Source organism: Monodelphis domestica, chromosome 2 (genome assembly GCF_027887165.1).
Source record: "Monodelphis domestica isolate mMonDom1 chromosome 2, mMonDom1.pri, whole genome shotgun sequence".
Classification (NCBI taxonomy): domain Eukaryota; kingdom Metazoa; phylum Chordata; class Mammalia; order Didelphimorphia; family Didelphidae; genus Monodelphis; species Monodelphis domestica.
Genome location: NC_077228.1, coordinates 290902889 through 290915001, shown reverse-complemented (window position 1 = coordinate 290915001; position 12113 = coordinate 290902889). Strand labels below are relative to the sequence as shown.

At 36.4% G+C, this 12113-nt stretch overlaps 1 protein-coding gene across 5 annotated transcripts in view; it reads left to right on the top strand.

Moving 5' to 3' along the window:
* The window catches only part of LOC103096394 (maestro heat-like repeat-containing protein family member 1), a 143553-nt gene that overhangs the window by 109610 nt on the left and 21830 nt on the right, over window positions 1-12113 (top strand). For 3 of the 5 annotated variants that reach the window (XR_008916557.1, XM_056818346.1, XM_056818349.1), the window contains 4 exons: window positions 4215-4364; window positions 5535-5689; window positions 10353-10500; window positions 10611-10777. Coding sequence is in view for 4 of the 5 variants with exons in the window: in XM_056818346.1 (XP_056674324.1) it covers window positions 4215-4364; window positions 5535-5689; window positions 10353-10500; window positions 10611-10777 (620 nt within the window). In the remaining variant the exon portion in view is untranslated. The remainder of the gene's footprint in view (window positions 1-4214; window positions 4365-5534; window positions 5690-10352; window positions 10501-10610; window positions 10778-12113) is intronic. The other 2 variants (XM_056818347.1, XM_056818348.1) reach the window with 2 other exon arrangements.

Sequence of the window (12113 nt, the reverse complement as noted above, 5' to 3'; positions counted from 1 at the left end):
GGAAAACAAGTTTCTTAGATATGATTATGTAATCAGAAACCCTACTTCAGTAAACAATATACAATTCAATAAACTTCGATATGCAAATAAATATCACCTTATCCCTTTTAGGGATTATTCGTCTATGAGTCAATAAAGACAGTATTTATTAAGCCCGTACTATGTACCAGGCACTGAGCATATTCTGGGGACACAAAAAGGCAAAAGACAGTCCTTATTCTTAAACTCATAAATTAATGGAGGTGATAACAAGCAAATAAATATGTATAAGCAAGCTATATACTGTTAAATAAGAAGACTCTAGAATAAGAGGGTTTGGGAAATATCTAGTGATTTGCTCCACTTTCCTTTTTTTTTTTAGGAAGGGTTCAGATTGTGATTTCATTGATGTGGGGAGCTCCTAATATGGAGACTTCCTTTACTGATGCAAATCAGCAACCTATTTATCTTTATTTGTCTTGTCTTTATGGTCTTAGAGAAAGGCTTGTGTCCTTGGGAATTTTAATGTGGTATCCATGTTCGTGTAGCTATACTTTAAAAAAAAATAGAATGTATTTCTTATCTACATCACTAAAGTTTGTTAAGGATTCATAAGCTGTACCTTAAGGCCAGTAGCATGCCTCATTATACACCTGGCAATATTTATGCAATATTGAGTAAACGAGAGTTATTCTTCTGCAACAAGGTTGGTATTGTATGGTCCTACAGAGCAGCTAGGTGGTACAGTAGAGAATGCAGGGCCTTGAGTCAGGAAGAACTGAGTTCAAATCCAACCTCAGACATTTACTGGCTGTGTGACTCTGGGCAAACCACTTAATCTTGTTTACCTCAGTTTCCTCATTAGTAAAATGATCTGGAGAAGAAACCTTCAAATCACTCCATTATCTTTGTCCAGAAAACCCGGCGAGGGGGGGGGGGGGGAGACTGGGTTGCTCAGTGGATTGAGAGTCAGACCCAAAGATGAGAGGTCCTGGATTCAAATGTGACCTCATACACTTCCCAGCTGTGTAACCCTGGGCAAGTCACTTAACCCAGATTACCTAGCCTTTACCATTTTTCTGCCTTAGAACCAATACCCAGTATTGATTTTAAGATGGAAGGTAAGGGTTTATAAACATAGATGCAAAAATCGTAAACAGGATACTAGCAAAAAGACTTCAGCAAGTGATCAGGAGGGTCATTCAGTATAATCAAGTAGGATTTATACCAAGAATGCAGGGCTGGTTCAATATTAGGAAAACCATCCACATAATTGACCATATTAACAAGCAAACCAACAAAAATCACATGATTATCTCAATAGATGCAGAAGAAGCCTTTGATAAAATACAACACCCATTCCTATTAAAAACACTAGAAAGCATAGGAATAGAAGGGTCTTTCCTAAAAATAATAAACAGTATATATCTAAAACCAGCAGCTAACATCATCTGCAATAGGGATAAACTAGATGCATTCCCAATAAGATCAGGAGTGAAACAAGGATGCCCATTTTCATCTCTATTATTTGACATTGTACTAGAAACACTAGCACTAGCAATTAGAGAAGAAAAAGAAATTTAAGGTATTAAAATAGGCAATGAGGAGGCCAAGTTATCACTCTTTGCAGATGACATGATGGTCTACTTAAAGAATCCTAGAGAATAGACAAAAAAAGCTAGTCAAAATAATCAACAACTTTAGCGTAGTTGCAGGATACAAAATAAACCCACATAAGTCATCAGCATTTCTATATAATTCCAACACATCTCAGCAGCAAGAATTAGAAAGAGAAATCCCATTCAAAATCACCTTAGACAAAATAAAATACTTAGGAATCTATCTCCCGAGACAAACACGGGAACTATATGAACACAACTACAAAACACTCTCCACACAACTAAAACTAGACTTGAGCAATTGGAAAAATATTAACTGCTCATGGGTAGGGCAAGCCAATATAATAAAAATGACCATCCTACCCAAACTGATCTATCTAGTTAGTGCCATACGCATTGAACTTCCAAAAAAAATTTTTACTGAATTAAAAAAAAACATAACAAAATTCATCTGGAAGAACAAAGAATCAAGGATATCCAGGTAATGAAAAGAAATACAAAGGAAGGTGGCCTTGCAGTCCCAGATCTCAAACTATATTACAAAGCAGTGGTCATCAAAACAATTTGGTACTGGCTAAGAGACAGAAAGGAGGATCAGTGGAATAGACTTGGGGTAATTAACCTCAGCAAGGCAGTCTATGACAAACCCAAAGGCCCCAGCTTTTGGGACAAAAATACACTATTTGACAAAAACTTCTGGGAAAACTGGAAGACAATGTGTGGGAGAGATTAGGTTTGGATCAACACCTCACACCCTTCACCAAGATAATCTCAGAATGGGTGAATGACTTGAACATAAAGAAGGAAACTATAAGTAAATTAGGAGAACACAGAATAGTATACATGTCAGACCTGTGGGAAGGGAAAAACTTTAAAACCAAGCAAGAAATAGAAAGAGTCACAAAATATAAAATCAATAATTTTGATTACCTCAAATTAAAAAGTTTTTGTACAAACAAAACCAATGTAACCAAATTAGAAGGGAAGCAACAAATTGGGAAACAATCTTCATAACAAAAACCTCTGACAAAAGTCTAATTACTCAAATTTATAAAGAACTAAATCAATTGTACAAAAAATCAAGCCATTCTCCAATTGATAAATGGGCAAGGGACATGAATAGGCAGTTTTCAGCCAAAGAAATCAAAACTATTAATAAGTACATGAAAAAGGGTTCTAAATCTCTGATAATCAGAGAGATACAAATCAAAACAACTCTGAGGTATCACTTCACACCTAGCAGATTGGCTAACATGACAGCAAAGGAAAGTAATGAATGTTGGAGGGGATGTGGCAAAGTTGGGACATTAATTCATTGCTGGTGGAGTTGTGAATTGGTCCAACCATTCTGAAGGGCAATTTGGGACTATGCCCAAAGGGTGATAAAAGAATGTCTGCCATTTGATCCAGCCACAGCACTGCTGGGTTTGTACCCCAAAGAGATAATAAGGAAAAAGACATGTACAAGAATATTCATAGCTGCGCTCTTTGTGGTGGCAAAAAACTGGAAAATGGAGGGATGCCCTTCAATTGGGAAATGGCTGAACAAATTATGGTATATGTTGGTGATGGAATACTATTGTGCTAAAAGGAATAATAAAGTGGAGGAATTCCATGGAGACTGGAACAACCTCTAGGAAGTGATGGAGAGCGAAAAGAGCAGAACCAGGAGGACATTGTACACAGAGACTAATACACTGTGGTACAATCAAATGTAATGTAGTTTTCCATTAGTGTCAATGCAATGTCCCTGAACAACCTGCAGGGATCAAGGAGAAAAAAAAAAACACTACCCTCAAGCAGAGGACAAATGGTGGGAGTAAAAACACCAAGGAAAGACAACACCTTGACTATGGGGATGGAGGGTATATGATTGAGGAAAGACTACAAATGAACACCCTAATGCAAAAACCAATAACATGGAAATGAGTTTGTATCTAGAACACATGTGATACCCAGAGGAATCACGTATCGCCAATGGGAGAGGTGTTGGGAGGGGAGGAGGAAAAGAAAATGATCTTTGTTTCTAATGAATAATGTTTGAAAATGACCAAATAAAATAATGTTTAAAAGGAAAAAATATAAATATAACCTGAATAAAAAGAAAAGAAAAGGAAAGAAAACCCCACATGGAGTTGGACATTACTGAAATATCTGAACAATTAAATATATGATCCTGCCATTTCCTCATCTTCAGGAAATTATTAATTACACAAGCATAAAGAGAACCTCCAAAAGATCACACCATATTTCTTTAGCTTACAAAAGATCTTTATTATCAGCAATTCTAAAAAATATATATAAATGTTAAAGGCCAGCTATGGGTTGTTTAATGGATTAGGGTATAGTTAAAAGAGCACTGGTTCTCGATTCATAAGACTTGGATTCAAATCTCACCTCCCTACCAACTGATTTGACATAAATCAGCTTCCTGCCCTAGGTTCTTAAAATAAAATAGAGGAGGGAAATGGGGGTATTTTTTCAGTTCTACTGCACAGCTCAGGATTCTTCTAAAACTAGGCTCATAGCTACGACTGCCATTTTAACCATAGTTCTCGCAATTCAAAGGGATGCTTACTTTTCTTAGGATTTTGGTCTATTTTTGTCTTTCTTCAGCTCATTTTTAACCATCTGCCACTTCAGGAGCTACTGACCTTTCTGTATACTGCCTCTGATGGAATAATAGAGAGAGTCACTTGCCCCAGGTCGATTGTGTTTGTATTGAGGATGGTGGTAGAGTCCTTTGGGGCCAGAGTCAAAGATGAGGTAATGCTGTGTGTTTCAAGGTAACATATGAGATTTGCCACATTTGCAGCCCTCTCCAATGAATGAGGAGAATTGTGGGAGTATCTGTGGCAAATGATATGGAGTGGCAGAGCTGTACCTAGGGTGACGTGACTAGAGGTTTGTCCAAGAGCACCAAACCTAGAAGGTGCTAAATTTTGGAAGTCCTTCAGGGGCTTAGAAACCAAAGTATCTGACACTAGTTAACAGTAATTAAAGAAGGAAGCTACCAGATGGCAAGTAGCATGAGCTACTTTTCTGCTGTTCTGTACCAGCTCCACCCCCCAAAACCTTCTCAACAACAGTTTTGTGCCAGTATCCTGAAGTTTCTGTCTCCTTTCCCCATGGAGAAGTATCATCTCCTAATTTCAAATGACACTGACTTACTCCAGGCACTAAAATCCCAAGTGGCAGATCAGAGAGACCCCAGAAAGAAGTCAGTCATTGAAATTCCAATTCTAAATCACTCCAAACAGTTAGAAAACAAATAGAAACTAGTAATGGTGTGAAGTTGGATTCAATATAGGAAGCAAGTATTTAATATATACTTGTTCAATTTTAATTGCACTGAGAACAGCTGGGTGACCCAGTAGATAAGATAGCCAGGCTAAGAGACAGTAGATCCTGGCTTCAAATCTAGCCTCAGATACTTCCTAACTGTGTGACCCTGGGCAAGTCACTTAAACCCCATTGCCAACTCTTACTCCTCTTCTGCCTTGAAACCAATACAGAGTATTGATTCCAAGACAGAAGGTAAGGGTTTAAAAAAAAGATAAAGTATCTTGGTGGCAGCCTCTTTATCCATAACACTGTAAAGTAAGGGTTTAAAAATGTTTTTTTTAATTGCACTGCTGGGAGTAAGACAATGTGATCACCTATCATGCCAAGTAATACGTATATGAAGCCTTTCCTGATTCTCCCATCTTCTAGTCCCCCAACCCACTTACTTTGAGTAGGATTCCTGTAGAGTTATTTATGTCCTTGTTTTCTCTCCTGATGGAATGTATGCTCCTTGCTCCACTTTTATTGTTGCACCCCCAAATTCTAGCACAATGATTGGCATATAGTAGGAGCTTAATTAACACTTAGTGATTGATTGATCGATATTAAATTAAAGTGAAACCACTCTGTATCCCCATGCTCTATTCATAGATCCCAGGTCTCCTTACTATTCTGGTGGAAATGTTGCATTCTTTAAAGGATGAATTAGTACGAAGAGAACTTACAGCTACCGTCCAACAGTTGACCAAATTGGCTCCAAGAACTGTGGTACCCTGCCTCCTGAAAAACCCACTTCCATATGACAAGTAAGCACAAACTTACCCATATGTGCCTGTCCATCTTCACTGTCAATACATTTCTTTTTTCCTTTGCTGACATGAGGTAAGTAATCTAGAACAGTGATTCCCTCTTTCCAGTTATCTCTGTTTTTGTTCAATCGTTTCAATCATATTCAACTTTTTATGACCCTACTTGGGATTTTCTTGGCAAAGAAACTGAAATGATTTGCCATTTCCTTTTCCATTTCATTTTTTACAGATAAGAAATGGGGATAAACAGAGTTAACTGACCTGCCCAAGGTCCCATAGCTATTAAATATCTGAGGCTAGAATTTGGGAAGATGAATCTTCCTGATTTCAAACCTGGCACGTTCTCCACTGTGCCACCTATCTGAGCAAATATTATGATGTCTATTTTTCAGATACCGAAACTTGTTCTTCTTACATTCTCTCTTATAATAGCCTACTATAATAGCCTAACAGCAGGTCTTCCTGCATTCAGTCTCTCTCTACTTCCTTTCTCCCTCCAAAACATTCTTCCCATAGCTTCTCAGATAAAAGGAATATTGATTTTATTAAATGAACTAATTTATGTGTCATGAAGGGTAAACTTGCATCATCTGGGAATAGAAATGGGTCTGCAGCACCATTCTTTTTTTTTTTTTTTTTTTTTTTTTTTTTTTTTTTTTGATATTGACAAATATTTATTATATGCATAAAAAAAAGCTTTTAGACAAGGTAAGGTATACTTAAGGATCCTCAACTCACTCAAGGAACTTTTTTCTATGAATGAAGGGGAGGGAAGCAAATTTCTCAAGAGAAAGGAATAAAGGTTAGAATGCTGGTGGTCTTCAGTGGATGAGAGTAGCTGGAGTGACTGAGTTAGTGTCAAAATGTAGGGAGATGAAAGTCAAGGTAAACAAGTTGAACTTTATACTTCAAGGTAATGGAGAAACCTCAAAACCTATTGAAGTAGGATTGACAGTAGCAGTAAAGAAAGATCATGGGGAAGAGTAAGAATCAGGCTTCTATTTCTTAAAAGAGGTGGGTTGGAAGGGACAGAAAAGAACTAGAACCAGTGAGCCAAGTTTTGGAGATCAGACAAGTTATTGTAATGAAAATTTCCAAATTTCTATTATAACAAAATATGATGGTTTGGAAGGCAGGTTGTCAGTCATAAAACATCTTCAATAGACAATGTGAATTACAACTTGTTGGGGACTGTTTATTACTAATAAACATAAAAAGCCCTTCCAAACCTAAAACAAAATATGTAAACACAAAAAAAGTGGACTTTATATGAAACCAGGAATGCTAGCATCATACCATTTTCTTTAAGTATAAAATTCTTTACTTTCATTTCAAAATATTTGTCATGCTATTTGAACTTCTCTTCCTTTGTGTGAATTTACAATATTGCAATGGCCATTAAGACATCATTATTGCTAAACCCAACCTCATTTCTCCTCCAAAAACAGTGTTGAGAGGATTTCTAACACCAACAAAATTAATCCCCATATTGGGATTAATCACTGTAGTCAAAATATAGGTTTCTTTATGCATTCGAGTCCATCTCTTCTGTCTCAAAACTTTGTCCAGTTGTCCAGTTTTTTCATTACTTTCAGCATTATTTCTCTTTACATTGTTGATTTTAATTCTTGATTCTGCTCATTTCACTCAGCATCAGTTCACACTACCAGGATTCTTTCTACATTTCTCTGGATTCCTTTGTTTCTATTCCAAACTTCACACTCAGTTCTGGTCTTTCCATCAAGAATGCCTGAAAATCTTCTACTGAATCAAATGTCCATTTTTTCCCATATAGGATTATGCCAAGTTTTGAAGGATAAATTATTCTAGGTTGTAAACCCAGGTCTTTTGCTTCTCTAAATATTGTATTCCAAGATCTCCTCTCATTTACTGTTGAAGCTGCAAAGTCTTGTGTAATCCTAATTGTAACTCCTTGGTATTTGAACTGTTTCATTCTTGATTCTTGCAATATTTTCTCCTTGATATGGGAATTCTGAATCTTAACTATGACATTCCTGGGAGTTTTCATTTGAAGATTTCTTATAGGAGGTGATCTATGGATTCTTTCAATTTTTACTCTCCCTTCTGGTCCTAATAAATCTGGGCAGTTTTCAGTTATGATTTCTTGAAAAATAGTATCTAAGCTTTTTACTAGATCAGTGTTTTCAGGGAGCCCAATAATTTTAATATTATCTCTTCTTGACCAGTTTTCTAAATCAGTTGTTTTTGATACCAGATATCTTACATTTTCTTCTTCCAGTTTTTCAATCTTTTGATTTTGTTCCAATATTTCTTGCTGTCTTGAGGAATCATTGATTTCTGTTTGATCTATTCTTGCTTCCAAGAACTCTACTTTTTGGGCAAGGCTTTCCACATTCTCTTCTAAGCTATTTAATTTACTCCCAATTCTTTCCTCTAGGACTCGTATTTCACTTTTTATCTCTTCTTTCATTTGTTCTAAGAATTGATGAAATTCTTGTGGAAAATTTATTTTTTCCTTAAAGTCTCTAGTTAGAGTTGTTATAGAGTTGCTCATTCCTTCATCTTGAGGATCTCTGGTTTTGGTTCTGGATGTTATTTTCATCTTTAATTTATTCGTCTCTCCAGGTTTTGTTCCCGAATTCAGATTTTCTCCTGGAACTGAGTTATGACACAGATAGACCTTCTGGGTATGTTGACTGCTTATGTTGGGTCTTATCTTGGAGCCCATGTGTTCTGGCACTGACCTCCACATCCTAAGATTAGGCCTCTTTGGATTTTTAAAAGTTCAGAACTGAATCTAAAGGATCTACTGTCAGGAACCTCAGAGTTCTTGGGACTGGACTATACTGTTTTGATAGCTATGGACAGCTACTTTTCTCAGTAGAGTAGATTAGTTTGAAATTCCACAACAGTTTGAATCCTAGATGATAACTTTTTGGAAATGTTCAAGAAAGAATTCTTGTCCAGAAATGAGATGACCTCTTCCAACTATGATTCTAATTTCACACAGTAGAAGGCAGAATTCCAACTCAGGTTTTAAATTTGATTTCCAATCCTTCATCCACTTTACCATGTACTTGCTTCTTGCCCTCTCATTTTATAGTGACAAAAAGCACTGTTATTCAAAAGAAGTCATAGCCCTAAAAGTTCCTCTTGGGTGTCACTGGAATTCCAAAATTCGCTTCACTCAATAATCAGTCTATTAATTTCTGCAAGATTAGTTCAAGATTTGGCTGTATAGGTATTTGTCTCCTGCAGCACCATTCTTGACCACCTTCTCTTGCTGTATATTTCTGCTCTCTGAGTTTTCATGACACTGTTCTCTCTTGGTTCTCCTCCTACCTATCTGACTGTTTCTCCTCATCTCCTTTGCTTTGTCATCATCCATATCCTGTTCATTATAGGTGTAGCCCAAGACTTATTTTCCTATGTCCTCTTCTTTCTCTCTATCCCCATTCTGTCTTGGCAACTTTACCTGGTACTGTAATAGGCCAGACTTGATTTAGGCCAATATAGCAGCTTAAGATTGAGACTGAAATGAATGGCCTTGTGTAGAACAAATGTCTAATGGTTAAGATACATTTTATTTAGTCATAACATATTCATCAAGAATATACCTTTGTGGGAAAATGTTTTACATGATTGGAAATATAAAATCTATAATCAGACTGCTTAATGTCTCAGGGAGGACAGTAAAGAAGGAGGTAATGAGGTAATTTAGCCCTTGCTACTCTTCTGGTTTTTAATTGACCCTGGAGAGAAGGTAAGGGTTTTTAAAAGAAAAAAAATGGAAAAGAAAGAAAGAAAGAAAGAAAGAAAGAAAGAAAGAAAGAAAGAAAGAAAGAAAGAAAGAAAGAAAGAAAGAAAGAAAGAAAGAAAGAAAGAAAGAAAGAAAGAAAGAAAGAAAGAAGAAGAAAGAGAGAGAGAGAGAGAGAGAGAGAGAGAAAGAAAGAAAGAAAGAAAGAAAGAAAGAAAGAGAGAGAGAAAGAAAGAAAGAAAGAGAGAGAGAAAGAAAGAAAGAAAGAAAGAAAGAAAGAAAGAAAGAAAGAGAGAAAGAAAGAAAGAAAGAGAGAAAGAAAGAAAGAGAGAGAGAAAGAAAGAAAGAAAGAAAGAAAGAAAGAAAGAAAGAAAGAAAAGAAAGAAAGAAAGAAAGAAAGAAAGAAAGAAAGAAAGAAAGAAAGAAAGAAAGAAAGAAAGAAAGAAAGAAAGAAAGAAAGAAAGAAAGAAAGAAAGAAAGAAAGAAAGAAAGAAAGAAGAAAGAAAGAAAGAAAGAAAGAAAGAAAGAAAGAAAGAAAGAAAGAAAGCAGAGAGGGAGGGAGGAAGGAAGGAAGGAAGGAAGGAAGGAAGGAAGGAAGGAAGGAAGGAAGGAAGGAAGGAAGGAAAGGAAGGAAGGAAGGAAGGAAGGAAGGAAGGAAGGAAGGGGAAGGAAGGAAAGAAGAAGGAAGGAAGGAAGGAAAAACAAAAAAGCAAAGTGCTTAGTTCATAATAGTCACCAAACAAATCCTTATTGATTTTTTAATTATTCAGATCAGTAATGGAAATAACTGATGGAGTTTTACCCAGATAACTCTGCTATTTACTTTAACAGAGGGGATCAGTTATTTTCCCCTTTATTCTCATCTCTCTATCAAATGGAAACTTGGCTTTAGTGTTTGGACCTCTGTCTTTCTACTTATAGAGATATCAGAGAACTTTGGAGGCTACTTGGCAATGATGCTTGCCTTGCCATCTTGGTGTTACCTGTTCTACTCCACTGTAACAGGGGCCAGAAAAAAGAAACAAAGTTATGGCTTAAATCTCAGGAACCAATCCCTCCATTTCCCAAGGTAAGTTTACAAATCAAACTTTTACTCTTTGTTTCTGATTACAAATAACCTCCTCTCTTTGTGACCTTTGCTGAAAGTGAACCCAATTGTTTTCTCTCATTTCCCTTCAGGAAACACAGGCCCTATGGGAGGTCACTGCTGCACTGGAGTTTAAGGAAATTCTGGAAGGATTAGAAGATAAACTGTTCACCACCTATTTTCTCTCCCTTCCACAGTTAAGTAAGATGCAAGTTTCTGAATCCAAGATCCAGAGCCCCAGTGAGCTAGCCTCATATAGGTAAGGAGGAAACAAAAGGATTAATGGGAAAGGGTCCCTAGGACTATCAGTGAAAACAATCATCAGGTCTGGGATGAGGATGGCATGGAAGTGATAGTAGCTATGGCAACAGTCTCATGGAAGGACAACACTTGATCATTTGAGAAGCAGTAGGGTGCAAAATGGACAGCTACATAGAATAGTGCTAGAGTGTTAAGAGTTAGGAAACTCCTCTTTATGAGTTCAAATCTGGCTTTAGACACTTATTAGATATATATCCTTGGGCAAGTCATTTAACCTTCTTTGCCTCAGTTTCCTCATTTGCCAAATAAGTTTGAGAAGGAAATGACAAACCACCCAATATCTTGGTCAAAAAAGCCCCAAATGTGGTTACATAGAATCATAAATGATTGAACAATAGTTCTCCTTCCATATATTTTAAGATCACAGGTTAGAGGGCAACTATGTGACATGGTTTATAGAGCCTCAGGCCTGGAGTTGGGAGGACCTGGGTTCAAATTTGACCTCAGAACTTCCTAGTGTATGACCCCGAGTAAGTCTCTTAACTCTATTTGCTTCAGTTTTCTTACCTTAAATAAGCTGGAAAAGGAAATGGCAAATCACTCCAGTAGTTTTTTAAAAAAAAAACCCAAATGTGATCAGAGTCAAACAGATTGAAAAATGACTGAAAAACAAAATGGCGTAAAATAGCTAACATGCCAGATATAGAATCAAGAAAACACCAGTTCAGAATCTGCTTTCTGAGACTGCTGGCCTTATAAACTTGGATGAAATATTTGACTTCTCTGTCCCTCAGATTCTTTATCTATAAAATGGAGGAGTTGGAATTGAAGGCTTCTAGCTCTAAATTTATGATATAGCAGAGGTTCTTAATATATAAGGGTCCATAAGTTTCACCTGCCATAGGGCTCCATGTGAAAAAAAGGTTTAAGAACCTCTGATCTTAAGACTATTTGAGTTAGTCGGTAGTTCTCAAAATGTGCTGGTAAATTGTGGATGTTAGAGCAAATAAAATAAAATTATACATAATTTTGTTTAATATAAATTTTACTCACCCACCATGCATAGTGTGGAAAATGTAGTATTCACAAAATAAACACAATTTTCCTTATACACATATATGCATTAATCACAAAATTTATCTTGTGACCCCATATTTGTTTTGCTGTACTGAGTATTTGTTATGAAAATTTTAATTGCATTTTTAAAAATTGTTCAGTGGGGAGGGGGACAATGGAAGGGAAAGATAATAAAGGCATATAAAGGCAGCTAGATGGTAGGTAGATTAAATCCATAAAGAACCTTTTTTATGGCTGTTTTAATTATTTTTCAATTC